Source organism: Chamaea fasciata, unplaced genomic scaffold (genome assembly GCF_029207755.1).
Source record: "Chamaea fasciata isolate MVZ Bird 193981 ecotype frontalis unplaced genomic scaffold, bChaFas1.0.hap1 SCAF_32, whole genome shotgun sequence".
In the NCBI taxonomy this organism is placed as follows: domain Eukaryota; kingdom Metazoa; phylum Chordata; class Aves; order Passeriformes; family Sylviidae; genus Chamaea; species Chamaea fasciata.
In genome coordinates this window covers 275,070-302,306 of record NW_027094117.1, presented here as the reverse complement: position 1 = coordinate 302,306, position 27,237 = coordinate 275,070, and the positions used below count along the sequence as shown (strand labels likewise).

The window sequence follows — 27,237 nt, the reverse complement described above, 5'->3', positions numbered from 1 at the left end:
GTGGTTCCCGGTCACCCCCGGGATGATCCCGGTCACGACCCAGGATGTTCCAAATCGCCCCCGCTAGGATCCCAGTCGTCCACAACATGGTCCCAGTGGCTCCCACTCATGCCCTGTACGGTTCCTTTCATTCTCTCTCAGGAATAGCTCAGTGTGGTCCCAGTCAATTCCACTACGAACCCAGTGACACTTTCTATGATGCCATTTGCCCCTGCTGTGGTCCCACTTGCTCACAGTGTAAGTCCAGTTACCCCAGTATGATCCCGGTAACCTTCAGACACTCCCAGTATCAGTCCAGTTTGATCCCTGTCACACCCAGTATGATCCCAGACACCCCCAGGACTGTGCCAGTCACTCCAAGTGATCTTGTATGACCCCAGCATGACCCCAGCATGGGCCCAGCTCCTCCCAGCATGATCCCAGTTATTCCCTGCATTGTTCCAGTTTCTCCTGTTCACCCCTACGATAGATCTGATCACTCCCAGGATGATTCCAATCAGTGCCAGGATGATCCAAACCACTCCCAGTCTCTCGCAGTACATCTCAGTTGTCCCCAGCATGCTCCCAGTCATGCTCATCTGCTCCCAGTTGTCTCCAGTATGCTCCCAGTAGCCCTCAGTGTGGTCCCAGTAGATCCCAGTACGATCCCTGTTGCCCCAATTCTGCTGCCAATGGGTTCTTGTCCCAGTCCTGGCGTGTCTCAGAGTCCCAGTCTGTCCCAGCCCATCCCTCTCTGTCCCAGTCCCTTCCTGGCAACCACCACTGTTTCCCAGATCCTGCCCCCCTTCCGCGTTCCTGGGCACTGGGACCCCCCTGCATCTCCATCCTCAGCTCCGGGATGCCCTGCAGCCCCTTATCTCCCACCAACATCCCCCTGCACCCTCTTTCCCGCCTATCCTCCTCTCCCAGACCCTTGATCCCCTGTTTCCGTTGCCTCGGGGGCCCCCAGACCCACACTCCTGGCCATCCTGGGGCACCTCACCCCCAGGCCTCCCTTTCCTGGGAAACCTGAACTTGCAATGGGGCTCTTAAGCTGCTCTGGGATTTATGATCACCCAAAGGGAGAGGCGAGGAGAGGAGAGGAGAGGAGAGGAGAGGAGAGGAGAGGAGAGGAGAGGAGAGGAGAGGAGAGGAGAGGAGAGGAGAGGAGAGGAGAGGAGAGGAGAGGAGAGGAGAGGAGAGGAGAGGAGAGGAGAGGAGAGGAGAGGAGAGGAGAGGAGAGGAGAGGAGAGGAGAGGAGATTTGGAATCAGGGATTGGAGTCCCAGTGCCCAGTCCTTCTCCCCTGGGAATGGGAACGTCTGGTGGTGGGTTTTGTTAAGCTGTTTTGGAGTTGGATCCCAATGGTTCATCCCTGCTTCTCCCCCCAATAAATCAGGTACCATCCAAAGGTATCTTCCCCCCCTGTCCCTCTGTCCATCTCTCCTGACCCTGCCCTTGCTCTGGAAGCTTTGGTCAGCTGTCCATTTTCCCCCTGACCCTGCCCTATGTTATAGAGAAATACCTGTCAGTCCAGCCTGGGGTCAATCACCTTTCTGCTTCGCGCTCTCTATCCCCCAGTTGAAAGGTGGGCACACAGGCTTGGTTCGATCTCTTTTTCGTCCCCCCTCTCTTCGGGAATAAAGATCTCTGAGAAACCATATGGAAAAGAGCTTTCTCTGGTCCTTGCTCTGAAACCTGGACACTCCAACACCTGTTGCCGTAGAACAACAGCCTTGTTCTGCACCATTACCTGAGACAGCAAGCAGATTCAGGAATGGCCCCTGGCGCTGCCAGCAATCAGAGCTAACTGGGGATCTACCGGCCCAGGGTTAGGAACCCGTACCCACAAGAAAAATTGGATCCACTGCTCCCGCTGCTTCCCCTGCTTTGGGACAAATCCAGCAAGTTCCAGGCAGAGTTTGAGTGCAGGGCCCCGGAGCTCAGCACAGCCCAGCCCGGGGGTCCCACAGTGCGTGGCCATGGAGGGTGTCAGGGCAGTCCGGGGAGATCCAGGGAGGTCTGAGGAGGGGACCCAGGTGAATTCCCTAATATTCCCCCTGTCCCCCTGTCCCCTCACACTCCCTCTGTCACTTTCACTTCCCCCTCTCCCAAACTGCACCACCGGGATCTGCCTGCCTCTCTCAGCCCCAGCCCTGGCTTTCAAGTGACCTGGGGACCCCCCGCAGAATGGGGGGTCCCTCCTGTGTCCCCCGGGTGTTGGGTGGGGGGATGTGAGGGCTGGGCGCACTCAGGACAGCCCCGTCCTAACAGCCAGAGGCTCTTTACTGTTCCAGGGGAGACGTTCATATCCCATCCCAAGGTCACTCTGATCCTGGCTCTGCTCGTGATCCTGGTCCTGGCTTTGGTGCCGGCCTTGGCTGTGCTGTCAGGTAAGGGAGGGGCAGCTGCCTCAGCCCAGCCCCTGGGGGCACAGCAGGGTCCCTGTTGCCTGTGGAGGGGAATCCTGGACCTTCTCCTCTTCCCTCTGCAGGGGGAAGACAAGGAAATACTCCAGTTGTTCCTGACACTCCGCGGCTGCTGGCCTGTCCTGCTGGGTGGGTTGGGTACAATGGGATGTGCCACTTCCTCTCGAAGGATGAGTGCACCTGGGATCAGGGTCAGGCTCAGTGCTCTGAGCTCGGGGCCTCCCTGGCCGTGCTCAGGGATGAGGAAATGGTGAGTGAGGGGCTGGGAGGGTGTGGGGTGGCCGAGGGGAGCCTGGGGGCTCCTGGGCTGGGGGTGCAGCTCCCACTGCTGGCTCCTCTCCACTTCCCAGCGGTTCCTGTTCTGCCTCAGCGGGAACGTCACTTGCTGGCTTGGGCTTCGCAGACGGGGACAGCAGCTTCACTGGGAGGACAGCAGCAGCTTCAACTCCTGGTGAGTCCCAGGGAGCCGAGCAGGACCTGGGGGGCATGTCGGGGCATGTGCGGATGGACAGGGGATGGGGCAGGAAGTGTCCTTTTGTGTGCCAGCATTGTCTCTGCTCCTCCTTGCAGGGTTCCTGTCCTGGGTGATGCAGAGTGTGTATACCTGGCTGAGAATCATTTTGAGAGTGTGACCTGCTCAAATCCAATGCCCTATCTGTGCAGCAGACCCCAAACTCGCCTGTGACAGGGGATGGACAAAGCACCTTCTCTGTGCTGGGCAGTCACAGCTTTGCCCCTTTTCCAAACCCTGGGATGTCCTTCCTCAGGCGCAGTGTCTGCCTTGCACTGTCCCTCAGGGTCACCTCAGTGCCTGATCTCATCAACATCTCACCCTGTTTGGTCTCAGGGTCACCTCAGTGCCTGGTCTCCAGGAGATGAACCTGCAGGAATAGGACGTGATGTGGAAGCTGACGTGTGGCTGCCTGTGCTGGGGCTGGGGGTTTCTTTCTCCTTCTGCAGCCACTCCAGGACTCATCCTGTTTCTCTTGCACTACACATTTATACACTAAGCCTGTATATATATGTAGGTATAACACTCTGGAAACAGATTTCAAATGCATTCTTCTAACACTGTATTTATACACTAAGCTTTTATATCTCTATAGGTATAACACTGTGAAAACAGACCACAAACAAGTGCTTCCATGTGGATGTGACCTTGGTTGGGGCAAGGTGCCAATAATGCCAATGTGTGATTTAACCCCACAGGTACCATTACCTTAAGGGTTGGACTCGATCCTTGTGGGTCCCTTCCAATTCAGAGCCTTTTGTGGAATGACCCTGCATGTCCTCCATCAGTATTTAGGGTGCCACTGTTGCTGCTGTTTCTGTATTCTTTATAATTTTGGGGTTTTTACTGAATGCTTGCGAAGTGCCCCCGGTGTCCCTCGTGTTCCCCCGGCGCCGGCAGCCCCGTCCCTTCCCTGCTCCCCCTCCCACGTCCCGTCCCGGCTGGCGGAGCCTTGGAGCTGCCGTGGGGGCCGTGGGGCTGCCCCGGGGGCTGCGCCCTGAGCCGGGGCCCCTTCCCAGCGCTCCCAGTCTGCCCATCCAGCCCGGAGCAGCCGGCGAGGGCTTCAGCTGGGACGGCAGGGGGGCGATGCTGAGGGGTGGGACCCACCTCGCTTGGGTTTGCTTTGCTCTTCCCAGCCTCAGGAAAAAAGATTTTTGGAAGTTTCTGCCAGAAGTCTCTCCCCTCCTCCACTCAGCCCAAGGGCCTGGGGGGTTTTCCCTTTTATTTGGCGAAATCAAAGCCATGCACGTCATGCTCATAATTAGGGCCAGGAGAACTCACGGCTTTCCTCGGAGCCGGTGCCGGGGAACACGCGGGGCTGGGAAAGGCGGGCCGGGAGGTGCGGAGAAGTTTGTTTGTGTTTCCAGCTCAATCCCGACTCGGGCCCGGGCCCGTCCCAGCGCTGTTCCTCATCTGCGGCTTTCCCCTCACACAGCCCGGGGGCGGGGCCTGAGAGCGCGGGGCGGGGGTGGGCCGTGTGCAGAGCCCGCCCCTGGCTCGCTACTATTGGCGAATTGTGCCGTCACTCCAGAATCTCGCGCGCTGATTGGGCCGAGCGGGGCCGAGCCCGGCCCTGGGGCCGCCCCCCGGGCGGGCGTGGCTCGGCAGAGGCGCCATTGGCGGAGCGTGTGTGCGGGCCCGGGAGCGGCGGCAGCGGCCGGAGCCCGGTGAGGCGGCGGCGGAGCTCGGAGGCGGCCCCAGCGCGGGTGGGAGCCGCGCTCGGTTCTGCCGGGGCTCGGGGCCGGCTGCGGGCGGAGGGGGCGGCAGGGGGCTCTGGCGGGTTCCTTGTGCCGTGTCGGCGCCGTGTTCCCCGTGGCCTGAGGGCGCTGCGGGAGCGGCTGCCCGCGGTCTCCTTCCCGCCGCTGCCTCGGCAGGAGCCGGTGCCGGAGCAGCGCTGCCTCGTCCCGCTTCCTGCGGGTAGGACGGAGGTGGCCGCCCTGTCCCCGGGGCTGTGCAGGAAAATTCCCGTGGCCAGAGGTTTGTGTCCCCAGAGGAGACCGAGGAGTCGTGTAAAAGTGACTTTATTCCCGAACAAAGGGAGAGGCCGTGCGGCGTTTGCCGTGGGGTCTCTCCAGTTGTTGTCGTACTCGACCTCCTTTTTATCCTGATTTTCCCTTCTGCATCTCCCTGTCCCTTTGCCCAGTGGCGAAGGTCCTTGGAAAGTTCCGACTTCCCGATCCGCCGCCTGCATGTCCTCGTTAATATGCCCCCCCTTTTGTATAACATCCGATATTCATGGCTCTGTTCAGTCTTTTTTCTTCTTTTTGATGTTCAGGAATTTTGCAGGACCTTGGCTGAGCAGCAGTCCATGTCAATGAGTAACGTTTTCTGAAACTGATGGTTTTTCTCATTCCTTCCTTTCTCCAAGTCCCTGTCCCTATGTCCAAGCAGATTCACTGATTCACTCTGTTTTTTCTTGCTGGGTCCTCTTTGACTTTGGGATTATTGTCAGTGCCCTCATTCCCTGTCCTTTTGTAGCCGTGTGTGGATCAGGAGGCCTGGCTGCCACCTGCATCCCCTTGCTCAGCTGCTGAATGAGCTGCCCTCAGCGAGGTGTGTGCACGGTCCAAAGATGAGAGTTGCTGGAGCACAACAGAGGAGAAGGAGCATTCGTTTAACCCATGGTGTGCCAGGGAACCACGAAACCGTGTCCCATTCCCATCCTTTCCACGTTTGGACCGGCACATGAGCTGCTTTCTTATTTCCTTTGTTATCTGTTTCACCACTTTTCTGTTGTCATCTATTTGTCAACAGCATCTTGAGTCATTTAATTTTCCACACTGTCCTCCTCCTTCTGCTAATAGATAATCTGATCCCATCCCACTGTGAAATGTTGCATTCTTCGTTTGAGTGGATTGGTGGGCCCGAGTGAGGAGCTGGATCTGTCTGGTTGGTTATTGTTTTGTGGACATCTTGTAATCTAATTCTGCCATTGAAATGATCAGTGGGTTCTCTGGCCCCTGATCTGAATTGGTTCGGGTTCCCTGGGGCTGGTCCATGGTGTTGCAGGATTTGTTCTGATGGCTGTTCATCTTTTCCCATTTTTGGGTGCTCCCTCCAGCCAGGGCTGCATCAATTGATCTCTTTTCTCTAATTAAATCATTGAATACTTGGATTCCCAAGTGATTTCTCTGAACTTGTGGTAGCACAAACACCCCAGTGGTCTAATGCTCCCTGTGTGACACAGACAGTGAGAGCACATGTTGGAGTGGGGAGAGGGATGATTCCCCCCCACTTCTTTTAGTGAAGTTTTCACAACATTCTCCATTTGCTGTTTCCCTTTGCAGCTGAAGCAATTTGTGTTGCAGAGTCAGTTCTCCTCACTGTGGGCTCTGCCTTTGGCTGTGCCAATTCCATCCGTGCCAGCAGGCAGAGCTTGGGGTGAGGGACAGAGGGAATGAGCCCAATTCCTCCCCCCGGGCAAGTAGAGCCTGGTGCATTGTCCACACTTTTCCCCAGCAGTGTTAATTTGCATTTCTAAAGCTCCTCTCCTGGCTGCCTGGAAGGAAGCTTCTCTTGCAGAGCAGCCATTGAATGACTCTCATGTGGTTCCCTACAATCTACTTTTGTTTTAACTGTGACTTTAACTGTTTAATTCTTTTCACTGTTTACTGTTAAAGGGTTGCTTTTAAAGCTCTTCTGGTTTTGTAAAATGCAACCTAACGGTGAACATCGAAAAACCCATACCAAAATTTCGCCATCACTAAGTGCCTTCCAGAAACATACACAAAAACATTCCGAAGCCATCAAGTTTTTTCTGCTTCTTCTCCTAGGACTAAAAATTGTTTCTCACACCCCTGGTCCAAACATTACTGACAATTTAAAAGTAGGATTATTATGAGAGATTATTCTGATGGTGTAATTGTTTCACTGAAACTGCGAGAAAAACAGTAATTCTCCAATAATACATTTAGTGTTAGAGAGTCAAGGCATTACTTGATTTTGGCCAGGATGTGCAACAGAAACCATTTCATCTACATGTAGCCTGGGTGTGCAGCGAAAATCATTCCATGACACGTGAGTTTTACTGGATTTTCCCTAAACTTTCTACAGTCTGACCCACAGATCCAGCAGAGGATCTGTGGGCAGGCACAGGGGCTTCCCCCGCTGTGGAGCCCTGGCTGCTGCTTCGGTGCCTTCAGTGCAGGGTCAGTCGTGGCCTGTTTAACATCCACAGACAATTCCAATTCCTTTTGGGAGTCTGGGAGAGCCATGGCTGGGGCATCCATCATTTTCGTTTTTTCATTTTCTCATGTTTTGTTCTCTTTCTCATGTCCATACCATAACATTGAGGCTGTCTGGGGTTAAAATGTCACACAGTGTTCTGGGTAAAACAGAGAGTCCTCAATCCAGTCCTCCAATTCCCTATTAATCCTCAGAATTGTTGCAGCTCCTTTTTATCCTGGGTAAAGTTACTTCTGAGATTCCCTTGACCTTCTGTTGGTCAATTCACTACAAACTTTCAGTCAAATAATGCCCCAAATATTTAACTTCTTTCTCCACCTTTTGCGCTTTTTCTTTCAAATACTCCAAAATGCTTTTTAGCCTGAAAATGGAGCCATTCCACAGTAGCTTCTTCTACCATTTCGTGTCCTCCTGACTGGAGCAACTCATCCTCATCCTGCATTATCCCTGTCCCTGGGGGTGAGGTAAATTCTTTTGAAATTTTCTGCAAAGCTTGCCCGAATAAGGCTGGTGCTTCTGTGCATCCCTGCAGAAGGACCGTCCATGTCTTTCCCATTTTCCCTTCTCCCTCTTGTTCACACTCAAAGGCCAAATCCTGTTCAGCATCCTGTGTCAGTGGGCATCCCCCAAAGCATCTTTGACATCAAATCCTGAATGGCAGCAGTGTGAGGAGGGAACCTGGTTCCAGGTGGTGTAAGGATCTGAGACTGTGGGGTGCCTGGGTTTGATCATCTCATTTCTTCTTGTTAGGTCCTGCACCATTCTGTGGATTCCATCTGATTTCTTGGTTGGCAGCATAGGAGGAGCATTATGGGGAGAGATGCCTGGCTCCCAAAACCCTGCCTTGAACAGGGGCTGGATAACAGGCTGTACGCTCTTCCTTCACTCCTTTGGAACAGGGGATTGCTTTTAGACACCACTTGTCCTGGTTGCTGCAGAGTCATTTGGAGAGGCTGGGTATCTGATTTTCCCTTTTTCCCTGGGGCTGCCCACACTTGTGGGTTCACTTCAGCACAGGCCTTGCCAGACATTTGACACAAAGGTGCCACAGAATTGGCCTCTGTATCACCTTCTACAGCATTAATTTGCATTCCCAGTTTAGCCATCAAATGCCTTCCCAGTAAATTACAATCACAATTAGGAGCAAATAACAATTCCTGCATTTCAAACCCATCCCCCACATCTGCCAATAGTAGTTGGATAAAACACTGCTGCTCATCTTTCCCACTTGTCCCCTGAATAATCAAAGACATTTCTGGGATTTTCCCCCCTTAGGTCTAAGATCCAGAGTGGATGGAGAGGCCCCTGTGTGTATGAGGAAAGGCCTCGTGTGGATGCAGCCCCAGCCTGAATGTTGTCAAGGGCTGCAGTGTGGTGGGTCCCTGGTGGAATGGGAGCTCTGGCAGCCCCAGGAATCCATGTCCATGCAGGGGTGGACTTGCTCCTGCTGAGGGTGCTGCCGTGTGTGCCTGCAGTGTCCTTGTGGCCTGCAGATGGAACCCTGCTTCCTCTCCAGGGGCTGTTTGGGTGGGCTCTCCCCCGCCGAGGAGGGCAATGCCTGTGCCAGGTGCTTGTGGCCGAGCCCGTCCCCTCGGTGCTGGGGCCCCCTTGGGCGCTGGGGTTCATCCCTCGGGGGCTGTAGAAACTCTGCCATGGCCTTTGCCTCCAGCTTGGCCTTTTCCTCCTCCCTTCTTGCCTTCACCTGCTGTGCCTTTGTGCCCAAGTGCTCCAGGGGCTTCTTGTGCCGCTCCTGCAGCCCCCCTGAGTGCCTGTGGGTGCTCCTCCTCTGACAGCTGCTGAGCTTTCTGCAGAGTCATTCCTTTCTCCAGCGACCCAAACAAAATCCTTAAAGGAGAGTATCGATCCTTCCCTGAGTAATCCACATTTCCCAGCTGTTCCTTCCTTCCTGCTGAGCCCCGGCTGCCCCACAGCTCCCCACAGGCCCCCAGCCCCTGCTCCCGGTGCCGCACCTCTGCGCCCGCTGCTGCCGCCCCCCAGCACGGAGAAACTCCCTGGGATCCTGACCTCCTTGTTTTCCTCTCCTGGAAACTGGGGATACAAAGGATCTGCAGCAGCTGGCAAATTTAGAGGATAAGATCCTGCTGAAAAACTTTCCAGTCCTCAGTATTTCTCTCTTCCTCCTCGTTTTCACTGTCCTTTTTTTTTACCACACGGATTCCTCCTTCTGCTTCTTGCCTCTTAAAGAATATTCCTGCACCCTCCTCTTCACCCTAACCCTTCCCAGCACACCAACACCATCCATGCCCTCTTGTCTAAATCCCTTCTGGACCTCCCTTGTACCCCTCTGGGTGTCCATGTCCTTAATTCCCTCTGGGAGAATGTGCAGACTGCTTCAACATATTCCCAAGGGACCCTTCAGAGATATTTTGGGATCGCCATCCCTTTTGCCAGGACGCCTTCCTGGCTTTCCCTTTTCCACCCTCCATGGGTGCCCTGCCTTGTTCACTCCCTGAATATCCCAGTGTCCTCACTGATGAGATTTTCAGTGCTCTCTCCCTGCCGACTCTTCACAGACTCCCCTGATCTCTCACTGCGGATCTGTCTTCTGATCATACTCTCCTTAACATTCACCCCACTTCTGTATAGGTAACGATAGTCACAGCTTGGTTAGTTCTTTGTTCTTCTTGTCGAAGTTGATGAATTTAGCAGGACCTTGGCTGAGCAGCAGTCTGTGTGGTCAGTTAATAACATTTTCTGGAAGTGATGGCTTCTTCTGTCCCTTCCTAATGTCCAAGTGCCTGGCCCTATCCCCAAGCAGATTCGCAGCATCTGTTTGTAAAGACACTTTCCTCTTCTCCCTTTCATGGGGGTTCCGCGTTTGCGGGACATCCCCCCTGGAGCAGGGTGTCCCCCGTTGCTGCAGCCCCACCCCTCGGGCAGGCTCAGCCAGTGGGAGCGTGCGGCGCTGATGACTCACCAGTTGCCAGGCAGACCCGCAGGTCCCAGCCTTGCCCCCCTGGATGCCACGTGCGCCCCGCCCTCGGCGGGGTGCTGTGGGTTTGGGGGGAAGAGGGAGCCGGCAGTGGGTGCTGGGCCTGGGGGCAGGAGAAGGGAAGGAGCAGCAGGGCTGAAGAACAAAATGTTCAAAGGATACACGGTGGAGGAGAAGGTGGGATTGTGCAGGAGAAAGAGGAATAGTAGGAGGAAGAGGAGTGTGAGGAGGAGTAGGGACACAGGAGGAGGAGGAGCAGGCAGAGGAGGCTCCTTAAGGTTCCATCCCTTTCTGTATCTGCAACCCCCTGCCAGCCCCAGCAGCGTTGCCCCCTCCAGAGGCAGCAGGTGACTGGAGAGGGAGATCCACGTTTTTCATGGGGATTAATCTTGGTGTTTCTGTGCTATGATGGGCTAAATGTTGGTCCTTTGATTTTTTGTAAGAGGCTGCATCTTTTTTTTATAGAAGATGTTTTGGCTGAGTTTTGATCTTTTTTGGGGGAATTTTTGATCTCGGTCATTATGTTTGTGCTGAATCTTAGGGTTCTGGAGGTTCTTACGGACAGAAGGTGGCAATGATTTCTTGAAATGAACTTAGGCAAGGAGGAACCCCCATCCTGACGCGCTCTCCTCTTGTTTTCTCCCCAAACCAGGATTTGTCATTCCCAAGGAGTGGCCGGATGGAGGAGGAGGAAAATCCCCAGAGATCCCGCAGGAGGAGGGGCTGCAAACCCAGCCCAGGGAGCTGCGAGGAGGAAAGACCCACCCTGTGCCAGGAGGGCGGCCGGAGATCCAGCCGGAGCTCAGAGCTGGTGGAGAAGCCTCATGGAGGGGAGAAGCCCCACAAGTGCCTGGAATGTGGGAAGGGTTTCAGCTACAGCTCTGCCCTGATCCGGCACCAGGTGATCCACACTGGGGAACGGCCCTACGAGTGTGGGGAATGTGGGAAGAGCTTCAACCACAGCTCCAGCCTGATCCAGCACAAGAGAATCCACACCGGGGAACGGACCTTTAAGTGTGGGGAGTGTGGGAACAGCTTCAGCTACAGATCCAGCCTGGTGGTACACTAGAGGATTCACGGTGGGGAAAAGCCCTACGAGTGTGGGGAATGTGGGAAGAGCTTCATCCGGAAGTACAGTCTGATTGAACACCAGGTGATCCACAGTGGGGAACGGCCCTGTGAGTGTGGGGAATGTGGGATGGGCTTCAGCCAGAAGGGCAGTCTTATGCAACACCAGAGGATCCACACTGGGGAACGGCCCTATGAATGTGTGGAATGTGGGAAGAGCTTCAGGTACAGCTCCGGCCTGAGGAAACACCAGAGGATCCACACAGGGGAAAAGCCCTACGAGTGTGGGGAATGTGGGAAGAGCTTCATCCAGAGATTCCAGCTGAAGGAACACCAGATGATCCATACTGGGGAAAAGCCCTACAAGTGTGGGGAATGTGGGAAGAGCTTCAGAGACTGCTCCATTCTTGTTCAGCACAGGGTGGTGCACACTGGGGAAAGGCCCTACATCTGCTCGGAATGTGGGAAGAGCTTTGCATGGAGCTCCCACCTGAGAACGCACCAGCGCATCCACAGCTGGGAGAGGCCCTACGAGTGTCTCCAGTGTGGGAAGAGGTTTGCAAGGAGCTCCACTCTCCTCTTACATCAGCAGATTCACACGGATGAGAGGCCATTCCGCTGCCCCGACTGCGGGACGGGCTTCAACCGCAACTCACACCTCACTGTCCACCGGCACATCCACACCGGGGAGAGGCCCTACGAGTGTCCTGAGTGCGGGAAGAGCTTCGTGTGCTGCTCCAGCTCCATCCCCCATGGAAGGATCGGCGTTGGATGATCCCCAGTGACCCGCGTTGGACAGAGCCCTGGTGATCCGTGGTCCTGGTGATCTGTGTTGGGAAGAGATGTGGCTGAGGGGGCTCCACATCTTCCTATCTCCCTGTGGGCACCTGGATGAACACAGGAGCAGGAACATCCATCGGGACATAGACCGACACTGGGAATTCCTCGGGGAGAGCGGATTTGTTGACTTTCAACCCCAGAAAATCTTTTGTGCTCAGTCCTATCTTCTGGGGGCATCAAGGAATGCTGGATGGTCTTGGAGGTAATTTCCAGTGTCAGGATTCCATGATTTTGCTTTCCTGTTGCCCATGGGTGTTTTCCACAGACAAATGGTGATGAACTGGGGCAAAGACCATGACTGTGGAGGCAGTGGGGTGGAAATCCCTCCAAAAAAGGTTCTTCCCTCCCACCCAAGCATGTGGATCCTCAGCTGGCACGGACAGGAAAATCCTTTTCTTTTGGCCTTGATTTGCTTTTCATTTCTCTTCATGCCTTTTAAATGTCCAACACTGGGGTAAAAATAAAGACGTTGAACTAAGACCTGGGTGGGGACATAAGACATGGGGAGTGACTTTGGGACACATGGACATGGAGGGTGACGTGGCCATTCATGGGGACATGAGGGGACACGGGCACAGATGGAGACGTGGGGGACAATGACAAGGATGGAGACACGGTGGGGAGAGAGCCATGGGTGAGGACATGGTGGGACATGGCCAGTGGCATGTGGGGACATGGCCATGGCCGGTGCCATGGGGGGAACTTGCAGGGGCTGTGGGGGATGCTGGGTTTGAGGGAGTTGAGGGTTCCTGGGAGGGCCTTGGGGCTTGCTGAGGGCTTTGGGGACCCCAGGCCCAGCGGCTCCGGCTGCGTTGGGAGACCCTGGCGGAGGTTCTGGGGCAGCTGCTCAAGGACCTCCTGACCTGGACCCCCAGCCGGGCATTGGGCTCCTGGAAAGGAATGAACGTCCTTGTCCCCAGGAGGGAAATCCCAGCACTCCCAGGGTGTCGTGGGCAGCTGAGAGGCCACAACAGGGAGGGGAAAGCCAGACAGAGCTGTCCCCCCTAACAACTGCACCCCAAAAATCCCAAACTCAGGGATTCCTCCCAGAAAAAAAGCTGCCAGGAGCTGCCTGAATTCAGGGAAAGGGGGGATGGGACCCCCAGACTGAGCAGGAAGGGCCTGGAACCCCTAGAACCAAGCATGGGGAGATGGTGGTGGGGGATTGGGGGGCAGTGGGGAAGAGGTGGAAGAGTGGGGGAAATGGGGGGCCTGGGACCCCAAAAGAGTGGGGGAGGGGTTGGGACCAACAGATTGCTTTGGGAGGGGTCCTACTCTGTCAAGCTGTTCGTGGGTATAGGGTCTTAAATGGCCAAGAACATTTTCTGGTTATTACGAGTTGTTTATTATATAAATGCATCGATCCAAAAAGCAGGAGTCCTAAGTATGTAGTCTTACTAAAAGTTGCAATACTTAAAGTCCCAGTGGGGCGTAGAAGCAGGTTAACAGACAGTTCCAACCTCGGGGGCAATAACTTACTAACAAGGAATCCCAGCCACGGGGGGAAGGCAGATTGACAAGGGCTCCCAGCCAGAAGGAAAAGGCAGATTCCTGGCCCAGAGTCCCATTTCGAGCAGCGCTCTCTGCAGCAGTGGCCGCAGCAGCAAAGGCTTCAGCTGTAACAGCGGCAGCAGCAGCAGCAGCTGCACCCCCCAAGTGGTGATACCTGACAAAGTCCTGGCCACGGCCCCCTGGCCACGGCTCCCTGACAGAGCCCCGTTGTCTCTTGTTGTAGATGGCAGGAGGATGGATCCGTCACTGAAGAATCGATGAGTCGATGCCATTGCCCCCGAAACAGGATTTTTATCCATGAACCATAAATGCATATTCATATCCTTATCTATAGGTTTTCCAATTAAATAAGAACACAATTCTAAAACATTCTTTCTACACCAATCTAAACTTAATTTTGAAAGTATTTAAAACTGGGAAGGATGGTATCAATCCTTACACAAAGGCATATAGCATATCTATTAACATAAAAGATTCTATCATATAACGTATCTATTAACGTAAAAGGTTCTATCTCACTCATGTAAAAATTGTACCTTTTCTGTCTAGTTCTGTGAGCGATGTTTTTGTTATGTGTAAAGCCAAATCACCAGGCCTTAGGGCTCTGGGCTCCGTGCTAGTGATGCACGCCCTCAGTCACCGGTGTCCCACTGGCTCCAGGGGGCACAGCCGTGCTGCGCCGGGAGTGGGGAACTGCCCTGGCATTAGCCTTGCCACGGGCAGAACCTTAGAGCCACCAGCTCTAGGACCCTGTGCCAGACGGCATTGAGGACCAGGTAAAGGAGGAGACGGAGGCTCTCGGTCTGAGGTTCCAGCAGGGTAGGTTTATTGCTGAAGGGTTCAGGAGCTGAGGAGAGCTGCCAGCAGGAGTGAACACGGTTTTTAAACAGGGGTGGAACAGTGGGTGGACACAACAGCATGACCAATCAGAATTCAATAGGGGAGGAGTGCAGGGAGGGACTTTCAAAGCCCACAACCAATGGGGTGGTAGAGGGGGTGGATACAATTTGAACTGACTAATAGGGCTTCGAGGATTAGGGGAATTGCAGGGAGGGGGCACGGCAAGGGGTTGGGACAACCAGGGCTTGACAGAGAGGGTTCTGGAGGAGGGGGTAGGATTAACTTGCTAGATAGAAAAAGGGAGGGAACGACCTTAGGGCTGAACCAGCTCCGGGAAGAATGGTGGGGAACTCAGGTACAAACCACTGGGAGAAACATGCACCACAACATGCTAGCCAGCAAATTCTTAAGGCACTTAGAGTCTGTTTACTTAAAACTAAAGTCTAAACTACATATTTATGTGGTTTAATATATTTTAATTTCTCTAAAGGCTTTAATTCAATCCCTGTATCTTTCTCCCGCCCTGGAGAACCCGGGGGGGGGGGGTGCACTTCGACATCTCCTTGTTGATTCATGTAGACTCCCTTAATAGCTTTAATTTTTTGTTGAGTGCATTGGAGCAAACAAGGCATCATGATTCGCTTAAATGTGCAATCCCATTTTTAGAAATCTTTTCATCCATGATGTCAAATTCCCTCCATCAAACAGCCTATCTAACCAAGTCCCATTGATAAAAACAGGGCAGGAGACCTTTCCTCTTTTTTAACACCCTTATTGGAATCAGCTCGGGGTGGGGGCCCGACGGGTCGCGCGCACACCGCCGCTGCTCCCAGAAGCGACTCGGAGGAGGAGGTGTGCAGCTCTTCCCACTGGAGTGCAATGCAAGCAGAGCCGGGACTTCTGTCCTCGCGGGAACACCCGGAGTCGCTGTTGGCTCGAAAGTCCAGGGGTGTCTCTCTGGGTCAGTCTCATGCTGGTCATGGCGGGGAGGGCAAAGCTGGGGGATGATGCCCCTCTTTCCCAACTGCAACATGTGCTCTTTGGTTTTCCATTTCAAGCATTGGCTCGTTGTCTGTCAGGGTTTTCTGTCAGGATGGTGTTGTGCCGGTGGCTGATTTGCATTCACGTCCTGTCACCATCCTGGGGAGCAGCAGGGCCTGACCATGACTGGATGGAAAGGGAAACACTTACAGGGGGTTACCGGGGACATTGAACTGCCAACACAGAACACTGAACTGACAACCTGGAACACAGCAACATGGAATACTGAACCACAACTTCTGTCATTTCTGGGGTAGGGCTTATTTATCTCACCATCATTAACTCCAATTTTTGATACACCTTCCTTAAGTTGTTGTATGCTTTTGCGGATAGATTCTGAGTGATCAGACAAATTCATACAACACATTCCCTCAAAACCTTCACATCCATGTCCCTGTGCTGATAAAAGAAAAATTGCAGCCCTTTTTTACAAAATTGTGTGCATGTTACTTAATGCAAGAGAAGTAAAATTGAAATCCTTACTCAGCCAACGCCCCAATTTACATCGGGTGTTAGCAGAGTAAGTTTTCCAATGCTACGTGGTCCACCTACAATATTTGCTGGGATAGCAGGCTAAGTTCTGTCATCACAAATAAAAATATTTGTCATGGCAATTGATAGGAAATGTTACTGATTGCAGACTGCACTAAAGCAGTATGATTACATCAAAAGCTCTGATTTTTATATATATCATATAGGGAGAAATATCTTTAACCAAAGCTTGATTTTTTTCCTGTGTAATTAAATTTGGCACAAAAGGTCATTTTCACGGAACCAAAGATTTCTAATTTTTGAGGTTCAAGAGATGCCTTGGGAAGGTGAGGAACCCACCAATCCCACTCATCTACTGGGGTCCAAGATCCTATATAGCTGTTTCTATATATATATACCTTGCATGGCTTCATCAATTTCTTTTGGAATTGGCCAGTTGTCCACTGGTATACCAACTAAACTGGTGGAAAATGGTTTTTCTGGGGTTGTGTAAGACAAACATAGTATCTAAACCTTAAGCATTAGCTAAAGCTACCCAAACATTTGTTCTAGGTTGACTAATGGGTAAATCTGTGCTACTAAAAGCAAGCAAAGCAAAAGAGCAAAAGCATACAATTGATCCCCATGCTGACCAACAGAAGGTTCTACATTACTACTGATTCCCACACTAAATCCCAAAGTTCACAGCCTCCAATGGCTGAAGCACACGACAGCAGGTGCAAGCTGGAGTCTCTGCACAGTTCACGTCTGTGTGCTCTCTTCTTTGCCTGCAGAGTGGTCAGTGTTTTTCTGTGCTTGATATGTCCTTCACATTCTTTGTTGGAATAATTCACCTGGGTTCTAAATCTGCAGAAATGGAAGCAAGCCCCTTTGCCCCAAGTTAATAGAGAAAGTGGACCTTCAATTTGTCCTGTTTCTGGATTTCTGAGCTAAAGGATTTTCTTTTGATTTTCCCTGTGTACCAATGTACAATTGGACTTAAAGATATATCCACTGACAGATGGATATTTTGTATTTCTCAAAAAATGAGTATTTGATAAGATTTGTTTACTATAATCACAAGCTCTTCAATTGTCATGAGTTGACTGCTCCTGTAGATACAGGGGGTTGCACCAGCTGATAGACTGCACATGTATTTATGTTTGCTTTAATTTGGTACCTGGAAATACAAACATTGCATAAGTGCATAGGTACTCTGAAAAAATGTATGACTCTTAAGAACTGATAGCAATCAGGAAAAATTCAGGTATAACAATTAAGAATATTTCAGATGAAAAGCGTAATTAATGGTTGTTAACGATAACACGTGTGAAATCGGATAATTATTAATTACTAAAATATTGCACTATCATCTCAGAGTCTGCAAACAGCTTATAGAATCTTTTTCCAGTGAGGACCAGGACACCCTTTCCCTGGCAAGGTGCTCAAGTGCACTCCAAAAATCGGTCCAGCTGTCTTACTTATAAGGTCAAATTTCCAAGTGAAAGTGACTTGAATTTATTTTTGATGCAAAAAACATCGCATCTTGTTGGCAGAACATCCATCCAGACAAAGTGAAGGGTCTGGCCAGGACTCAAGCTCTAAACTGGAGTGATGTCCCTTAATACATTTTTTAAAACAAGGCTCTTAACAATCGACGTTATAAAATGCTTAAACAGTTAAAAAATAAAAGGAAGGATCTTGAAGTTCACATGTCTTTTGGATAATTAGAAAAAGGATATTCAAGCATATTAAAAAAATCAGCTGTAAGTTAGGAAAATTAACAAATTTACATTATATAATTAATACATAAACACTAATCATCTTAGGAAGTTGAAATAACACCTTTCTAAACTATCATATACTTATGACCTACAAAAAACCCCACTAAAACAGCTTACGACGTGGATTTGTGAAATTGTAACAAGCAATAAAACCTTTCATGAAACCAAGGATGTGGTAAACTGCATCTTCTTCCATCCCCAAACAGGTGTTTACCAATATTTCATCACAGCTGTTTCGGTCAAAGTGTCTTCTCTCTAAAAATAATTAAACTTTGCAAATAAGATGAGCATATTTTAACAGAGCTTCAGGTAATTCTAAAATCAAACAGTGCTTAATATGAATAAATTTTGACAGAGTTTTAAATTATATGAAAGAATTTTTGAATTATATGAGCTAATAAAAGTTACATGTAATAAAACCTTAAATTAATAGGATATAGACTTAATATCATCTAAATCCTATAAAAATTAAACTTGTCGAAACTTAAAAATAACCTGAATTTAACAGGGCCCAAACTTAACAGAACTTAAAACAACGTAATTTAACTGACCAATACTTAGCCTATACTTAAACCAAACCACACAGAAATTAATCTTGACAGAATATTAAAATATAACTTAACTCAGACATAAATATACTAAGTGACTCCAAGTAAAATTTCACTCTACTCCCCATTGCGATAAGTTTCTGTACAATGAAGGGGCGAATAGCTGCTTCAGGTCCTTTAACTGTAATCGTGCATCTACTTTGTAGACATCCGGTGACTCCCCCAGTTTCTGTAGGAGGATCTAAAGGTGTCACCAAAGTCCAGCCCCTTGGCCAGCACAGATGAGAAATCACTGCGACCTGCGCTCCTGAATCCAGGAGACCTGTAACTCTGATTGTTTTGTTAATATAGATCAGACTACAAGTTAGGTATTGTTCTGTTTGGTAGTGGCTACTTTCCCTACGACCGGACTGAAGGAGCCTGGAAGGGATGCTAGACAGAGGTTTGGAGTGGCACTGCTTGGCATGGTGTCTTTTCTTTTTACATCTTGGACAGCAGAAAGGTGGGTTTGAGTTTTGTGCTGGCTCTGCAAAACTTTGATATGTGTCCAGGCTTCCCACATCGGAAACACAGTCTCTTGTCATTCTGTGATGTCTTGTTGTTTTGCTGAAGTGCTGAGCTGAGAACTTCAAGGGCTTTTACTGATTTTTCACCCCTTGCTTCTGCTTGAGGTGTTACCTTTAGAGCAGCAATAGTTTTTGTAATATATGGTGAAATTTCTTTTTCTCTACAAACCTAGATCATTTGATGTATAGAAGGCTGTGGATCATGCAAGGCTCTAATTATTTGTTTACTTTCTTCACTAGTATTAACAAAGGCAAAATTTTGAAGCAGATAAAGACATGCCAGGTCATCCTTGCATTGTCTCTCTATTGCATCTATCAGGCAATCTACGAATGTAAGAAATGGCTCTGATGTTCCTTGCTTTATTTCTGTATAAGTCCTTTCAGGGATTCCCACCAGCTGAGTCAACAGCAGAGCTTTGCAAACAGCATTTTCAATGTATTCATGATTCGGTGGTTCCCACCTTGATTGACACCCCCTCTGGCATCCGTAACTGGCAAAGCTAAAAGCGATCCTTCAGCCAAATTAAAGTCCTTGTCTTTGATTGCTTGGCGTCTGACTGCTGCCCAGTCTGTTAGAGACAGATGCTGAGTCCTTCTCGGAGGGTGCCTTGACTCAGGCAGAGCTGGGCAGTGTACCTGGTCAGGGGACAGTAAGTCTCTTTCCCAGTTTGAGTCTGCTATATCTGTGATAGATGAATCCGAATCATTGTCCGAAACAATATCACTGGTGCCTCCCCTCTGATCCATAACAGCCCTCTGGTGTCTTCCATCAATGCCTTGTCCTGGTGTCCCGTCATGTTCCCTCCTCATCCCCCTCCTTGTTGACACGTTATTGTTGTGGTCCATGTCCAGTGCTGGGGTTGGGAGGGTGGGAGCAGCCCAAGGGGTGTGAGGAGACACTTTGGGTGACGTGGAGGGCGATGACAGCTGCAGGCACAGTCAGCCGGATGGCATGGTGTCGGCAGGATGGCGTGGTGTCGGCAGCATGGCGTGGTGTCGGCAGCATGGCGTGGTGTCGGCAGCATGGCGTGGTGTCGGCAGCATGGCGTGGTGTCGGCAGCATGGCGTGGTGTCGGCAGCATGGCGTGGTGTCGGCAGCATGGCGTGGTGTCGGCAGCATGGCGTGGTTCAGCGCTGGGGTGACGTGAATCGGATGTGCTGGGCCCCTTCCACGTTCAGGGGGATTCATGTGGCGCGACAACGGCGGCACTGACGCTGCTGGAGATGTTTTTGGCTCCGAGGCACGGTACGGGCTGGGTGGTGGGTCAGGGCGCGCAGCAACTTCCGCACGGTCCCTTGTGTGCTGAGCATGGGCGGTGGCTTCCAGGGGTGTCCCCATTAACAGTGGATTTTATCCATAAACCATAAACGCATATTCATATCCTTATCTATAGGTTTTCCAATTAACTAAGAACACAAATCTAAAACATTCTTTTACACCAGTCTAAACCTAATTTTGAAAGTACATAAAACTACAAAAAACTGCAAAGGATGGTATCAATCCTTACACAAAAACCTACGCATATAGCATCTCTATTAATGTAAAAGGTTCTATCTCATTCACGTAAAAATTGTACCTGTTCTATCTAGTACTGTGAGCGATGTTTTTGTTATGTCTAAAGCCAAGTCACCAGGCCTTAGGGCTCTGGGCTACCTAGCAAATTCTTAAGGCACTTAGAGTCTGTTTACTTACAACTAAAGTCTAAACTTCTACTTCATATTTACATGGCTTAATATATTTTAATTTCTCTAAAGACTTTAATTCAACCCCTGTATCCTTCTGTCCCCCTGGGGAACCCAGTGGGGCATGCACTACATCTCCTCTCTAATCCCCAGGATGGAGCCGGGGTAGGTCGGGCTGGGGCAGCTCTGGGCTCTTGGCCCGGCCTGGGCGCCCCCCCCCTCAAATTTCCCTGGTGGCTTAGAGGGGTCCCTGCACTTTTTGGGGATCGCTGGGTGCCGTGCTGGGGTTCAGGTGTCTCCCAAGGAGTCTGAGAGTGGGGTGACATAGGGGGGACACATGGGGCTCCCCATTCTCGATCCATCCCAGGACGGTTCTGCCTCCATCGCCAATCATGGTCCACCCACAGGGTGCCCCCAGGTCCCTCCCCACTGCCCCCCCATAACTGGGACTGGGTCTAACTGGGAAGCTTTACTGGGAACACTGGGAGCAGCCAGGCAGGGACAGAGTGACAGCGGGGCTGGGGGGACACACGACCCCCCAAAAATCATCATGGGGACAGAGTGGGGGGTCCCGGCCGGGCCCGAGGCCATGGGGAGGGGCTGCGGCCGCCAGCGGCTCAGGAGCTCTGTGGGCAGAGAAAAGGGGGTGACACCGGGCTGGGGGCCCCGGGGGGAGCACACACGCTCCGGCCATGGGGGGCCACCAGCCCCGGGACCCCCCCTCACCTTCTTGCGCAGGTAGAAGCCCAGCCCCAGCGCCAGGAACACCGAGCCCAACATGAAGCCCCCGATCCCCGTCAGCACCTTGCTGCGGGCGGCGTCCAGCGGCATCTCTGGGGGGGCCGTGGGGCTCAGCACCCCCCAAAACCTCTCACAGAAACCCCGAGTCCCTCCAAGTTCCCTCCTGCTTTCCCCCAGCCCACCCAGGAGCCCCTGAAACCTCCTCCCAATCCCTTCCCGGCCTCCCCACCACCCACCAAAGCCCCTCCTGTCCCTCTCGGCATCCCACAACCCCCTCCCACTTGCCTCCCAGGACCTCCAAACCCTCTCCCAGTCCCTTCCCAGCCCCTCCAGGACTCTCCCACACCCCTCCCAGTCTCTTCCCAGCACAACCAACCTCAGCCCGAGCCCCTCTTTCCCATCACCCAGCTCCTCCCAGCCCCTCCAGCCTCACTCCGATCCCTCCCAGTTCCACCCAGCACCCCCAGACTCCCTCCCGGCGCCCACCAGCACCCCCACAACCCCATCCCATCCTCCCCAGCATCCTCCAAACTCCTGCCCAGCCCTTCCACAGCCCCCCAGCCCCTTTCCCACTTCCCACCGGCCTCTCCCCAGCTCCCTCCCAGTCACTCCCAGCACATCCCAGTGCCTCTGCCAGCCCGGCCAGTGGCTCCCCCGTAGCCCAGTGCCGGCTCAGGGGCTGCTCCAGGCTGACGTGCTCCACCTGGCACGTGTAGGTGAGCCCGCGCCGGGGCGGCGTTTCCAGCAGCACCAGCAGCTGGTGGGTCCAGTCCCCCTTGGGGACCACGTCGGTGGCCACCACGTGTCCCGACAGCTCCTGCTGGCCCTGGAACCACCTCACCTGGATGTGGGCGGGGTAGAAATCCATCACGGAGCACAGCAGGCCTCTGGGGCCGGCCTGGGAGCTGAAGGGCAGCAGCGAGATGAAAACGCTGGGGGGCACTGGGAGAGAGCGGGGACACACTGGGATCAGCTGGGGGGAACTGGGAGAGAGAGGGGAGGGGCGGTGTGGGCTTGGGATGGACTGGGAAGGACTGGGAGGGACTGGGAATGAAGTGCGCGGCGCTGGGAAGCCGAGTCCAGCGCGGGGCACTCGGTCCTGAGAGTCTGCCTGGCAACTGGAGTGTCATCAGAGAGACGCGCTCTCATTGGCTGAGAGGCGTCATCTCCACGCGGGGCCGGGATGAACGCGCGGGGGAACACTGGGATGGACTGGGATGGACTGGGAGACCACGGGTTTCGCTGGGATGGACAGGAGTCCCCGGGGACGGTCCTAAGGAGGGCTGACGCCTCTGGGGTGATTCGCAGGGAGGTTTTGAGGAACTCCAGGGTCATTGCCAGGGCAGGGCCCCGGGCGACACGCTCTGCCCTACGCTCACCTTTGCGCTCCACGCTGAACGGGGCACAAATCATGTAGTTCTGCCGGCAGCAACTGTCCCCAAAACCCCGTATGTATTTCATCCATTTCGGGTCGCAGTTTCACTGCCGGGCACACTTCTCCCCCCAGGGCGTGTAGCCCACGAAGCGCCCCACGTCGCTGTCGAATATCGTGTTCTGCTCCCGGTTGTAGATGTGACGAACCTCACTTTCTCCGTGCCGTTAATGAAGTGACACTCGGCCTTATGCACCTCCTGGAACACCGCTGAGTGTGCAGGACACAGGTCAGGGGGTGCCCCCCCAGCACCCCCAGAGCTCCGGGGGCCACCCCGGATCCCCACTCCGCACCCCTGTGCCCCACGGCCGCCATGGGACCCTCCTGCCCGCGCTGCCGCTTCCTCTTTCCCACCCTTCCCCCACTTCCCCTTTCACACCCTCTCCCTTCCCCTCCCACCTCTAGCCACGCCGCAAATCTATTTTGGGGTCCCGTTCCGCTTATTTGCGCTTTTCCCGCCTTTCCCAACATTTTAAACACAATCCCCCCAATTTCCAGCCCTCTCCCGCTCAGTTTTCGTGTCCCACCCTCCCCTTTTCCCCTTTTTCCCACCCTCTCCCATCCCTCCCTCACCTTCCCCCGACCCTCAGCCCATGACGCTCTTCCTTTCGGGGGTCCCCTACTCCTCCTCCCCCGGCTCCATTCCGGGCTCCCCCCTTTGCCCCCTTCTCCCCCCCTGCCCCACCGCCTCCCGCCCCCCGCTCACCCGACAGCCCCGCGCCCGCAGCCGGGGGCGCTCCCAGCACCACCAGTGCCACCAGTCCGGCCCCAGCTGCCGCCACTCGCCCCATGGCCAGCGCCGGCCAGGGGCCGCCAGCCCCAAAGCAGCCGCGCTGCCCGGGGAGCACCGGCCCGGACACAGCGCGGGCTCAGCAGCAGCAAAGCCGCGCGCTCTGATTGGCCGAGAGCACTTTTGGGAGCCGATTTTCCCCAGGCTCTACCCGGCCAGTGATGAGGCCCAAAAACACCAACTCGCGCTCTCATTGGCTGCAGCGCGCCCCGCCCGTGTTGGGATTGGCTGAGCGGGTTCCGGGCCGCCGCAGCCCCGCCCCGGGGTTTTTTGGGTGGTTTTGGGGGTTTTTGGGCACGGCGGAACCCCGGGCTGCGGGGCAGGTGGGAGCTCAGGTGTGGCCAGAAATGTGTCGGCAGGTGCGGCGCGGGATGTGGGCGGTGCCCGTGGCCAGGGCTGAGGCCGGCCCGGTGCCGGGCACCCACCACAGCCGCTCTGTCCCTGCCCCCGCAGCCGCGCGGGGCACAGCAAATGGCACCCCGCATCACCGAGGGCCCTGACACCGCCCGTGTCACAAAGGGCCACACCCGGCCCCCAACAGCAGAGGGACAGACTGGAAGCGCCCGGAGCAGCCCCGGCCTTGTGGCCTTGTAGCCCGTGCCGTGCCCAGAGCCCCGGGAGGCTTTGGCCACGGTGCCCCCGACAGCCCCAGCCCCGCCCCGCAGAGCCCTGGGGCTGCAGCCCGGGCTGACCCTGCGGACCCCAGAGATGCCGCCGGACGCTGCCCACAGCAAGGTGCTGACGGGGATCGGGGCCTTCGGGTTGGGCTTGGTCTTCCCGGCACTGGGGCTGGGCTTCTACCTGTGCAAGAAGGTGAGGGGGGCTCCTTGGGGTCGTGTCCACCCTCCCCCGCAGCGTGTGTGCTCCCCCCGGGGCCCCCAGCCCGGTGTCACCCCCTTTTCTCTGCCCACAGAGCTCCTGAGCTGCCGGCGGCCGCTGCCCCTCCCCGTGGCCTCGGGCCCGGCCGGGCCCCCCTGCTCCGTCCCCGCACTGATTTGGGGGGATCATGTGTCTCTCCAAGCCCTGCTGTCACTCTAGTCCCCACCCAGACGATCTCAGTGCTCCCAATAAAGCTTCCCAGTTCGCCCCAGTCCCAGGGAGCAGCTGGAGCAGCTGCCCCAGAACCTCCACCAGGGTCTCCCAGCGCAGCCGGAGCCGCTGGGCCTGGGGTCCCCAAAGCCCTCAGCAAGCCCCAAGGCCCTCCCAGGAACCCTCAACTCCCTCAAACCCAGCATCCCCCACAGCCCCTGCAAGTTCCCCCCATGGCACCGGCCATGGCCACGTCCCCACATGTCACTGGCCATGTCCCACCATGTCCTCACCCACGACTGTCTCCCCACCATGTTTCCATCCCTGTCATTGTCCCCCACGTCCTTATCTGTTCCCGTGTTCCCCCTGTGTCCCCATGAATGGCCACGTCCCACTCAAATGTCCATGTGCGCCCATGCCACTCTCCATGTCTCTGTCCCACCATGTCTATGTCCCCCCCATCATCCCAACCATGTCTTAGTTCAACATCTTTATTTTTACCCCAGCGTTGGATATTTTAAATGGATGAAGAGAAATGAAAAGCAAATCAAGGCCAAAAGAAAAGGATTTCCCTGTCCATGCTGGCTGAGGATCCACATTCTTGGGTGGGAGGGAAGAACCTTTTATGGAGGGGTTCCCACCCCACTGCCTCCAAAATCTTGGTCTTGGCCCCAGATCATCACCATGTGGCTGCACAAGATGCCCTCGGGCAATAGGAAATCAAAATCGTGTGGAATCCCTGAGGTTGGAAAAGATCTCGAAGACCATCCAGTATTCCTTGATGCCACCAAAAGATAGGACTGAACAAAAAAAAATTTTCTGGGGTTGAAAGTCAACAAATCCACTCTCCCCAAGGAATTGCCAATGTCAGTCTGCGTCACAAGGGATGTTTCTGCCCCGGTGTTCATCCAGGTGCCCACGGGGAGACAGGAAGATGTGGATCCCCCACAGCCAGGTGTCTTCCCAACATGGATCACCAGGACCACGGATCACCAGGGCTCTGCCCAACGGGGGTCACTGGGGATCATCCAACGCTGATCCTCCCATGGGGGATGGAGCTGGAGCAGCGCACGAAGCTCTTCCCGCACTCGGGGCACTCGCAGGGCTTCCCTTAGTGCTGCCTCCGTTGGTGTCTGGTCAAGATAGAGCTACTGGAGAAGCTCTTCCCACACTCAGGACACTCGTAGGGCCTCTCCCCAGTGTGGATGCGCCGGTGGACAGTGAGGGTGGAGTTTTGCTTGAAACCCTTCCCGCAGTCAGGGCAGCGGAAGGGCCTCTCCTCCGTGTGAATGTGCTGATGTTTGAGGAGATTGGAGCTCCTTGCAAACCTCTTCCCACACTCAGGACACTCGTAGGGCCTCTCCCCGGTGTGGATGCGCTGGTGTTTTCTCAGGTCAGAGCACAATCCAAAGCACTTCCCACATTCCAAGCAGGTGTAGGGCCCTTCCCCCGTGTGGATCACTCGGTGCCGGACGAGACTGGAGCTGTCTCTGAAGCTCCTCCCACATTCTCCACACACGTATGGTTTTTCCCCACTGTGGATCATCTGGTGTTTCCACAGGGTAGAGCTGTCTCTGAAGCTGTTCCCACATTCCCCACACTCGTAGGGTTTTTCCCCAGTGTGGATCATCTGGTGTTTCCACAGGGCAGAGCTGTTCCTGTAGCTGTTCCCACACTCCCCACACTTGTAGGGTTTTTCCCCAGTGTGGATCCTCTCATGTCTCCTCAGGCTACTGCTGTGGCTGAAGCTCTTCCCACATTCCCCACACTCATAGGGCCGTTCCCCACTGTGGATCCTCTGGTGTCGGATCAGGCGGGAGCTGTAGCTGAAACCCTTCCCACATTCCAGGCACCTGTGGGGCTTCTCCCCTCCATGAGGCTTCTCCACCAGTTCTGAGCTCCGGCTGGATCTCCGGCCGCCCTCCTGGCACAGGGCGGGTCTTTCCTCCTCGCAGCTCCCTGGGCTGGGTTTGCAGCCCCTCCTCCTGCGGGATCTCCGGGGCTTTTCCTCCTTCTCCATCTGGGCACTCCTTGGGAATGACAAATCCTGGTTTAGGGAGAAAACAAGAGGAGAGCACCTTAGGCTGGGGGTTCCTCCTTGCCCAAGTTATTCTCAAAAAGTCAGCGGCCACCTTGTGTCTGTGAAAACCTCCAAAACACCAAGATTCAGCCTAGAACTCCTCCAAACATCGACACAGATCAAAAACTCCCCACACATCGAGACTCAGACAAAAACTTTTCTACAACATAAAGATTCAGCCCCTCGCAAAACCTCCCCCCTCCCACCTCCCCAAATTCCCCTCGCGGGGGCGCTGCGGCCGAGGGCGGGGCGCACGTGGGGTCCAGGGGGGCACCGCTGGGACCTGCGGGTCTGCCTGGCAACTGGTGAGTCATCAGCGCCGCGCGCTCCCATTGGCTGAGCCTGCCCGAGGGGTGGGGCTGCAGCAACGGGGGACACCCTGCTCCAGGGGGGATGTCCCGCAAACGGGGAACCCCCATGAAAGGGAGAAGAGGAAAGTGTCTTTACAAACAGATGCTGCGAATCTGCTTGGGGATAGGGCCAGGCACTCGGACATATGGAAGGGACAGAAGAAGGCATCAGTTCCAGAAAATATTAACTGACCACGCAGCCTGCTGCTCTTGTAACATTAATTTTGAAGAATTAAAGATTTTAGTTAAACCAGATATTGCTGAAGTAAGACAGATAGACTTCCCTTTTGATAAGCAGAAGCCGGATTTAAGGAACTGATAAATCATGAGGCCTGTCAACTTATGTTTGTGTATTCTGACTAATCAATAGGCTTCAAGAAGGACAATGAATTCATAAATCAAATAC

At 53.9% G+C, this 27,237-nt stretch overlaps 1 protein-coding gene and 2 pseudogenes across 1 annotated transcript; 1 reads left to right on the top strand and 2 right to left on the bottom strand.

The window, feature by feature from the left end:
* The first annotated feature begins 4,888 nt into the window (after positions 1-4,888).
* LOC136303323 (zinc finger protein 135-like) lies at positions 4,889-12,442 on the top strand (annotated as a pseudogene).
* Positions 12,443-13,272: 830 nt separating this feature from the next.
* On the bottom strand, positions 13,273-23,779 carry LOC136303369 (class II histocompatibility antigen, B-L beta chain-like; annotated as a pseudogene).
* A 1,097-nt stretch (positions 23,780-24,876) lies between these two features.
* On the bottom strand, positions 24,877-26,770 carry LOC136303349 (zinc finger protein 892-like). Its single transcript, XM_066207041.1, has one exon. It carries the CDS (start codon positions 26,419-26,421, stop codon positions 25,513-25,515), a length of 909 nt encoding a protein of 302 aa, XP_066063138.1. The 5' UTR covers positions 26,422-26,770; the 3' UTR covers positions 24,877-25,512.
* Positions 26,771-27,237: the final 467 nt, after the last annotated feature.

Bases quoted from the DNA above. Each gene is read 5' to 3' on its own strand.
- LOC136303349 (XM_066207041.1), bottom strand. From the start codon at position 26,421: ATGGAGAAGGAGGAAAAGCCCCGGAGATCCCGCAGGAGGAGGGGCTGC.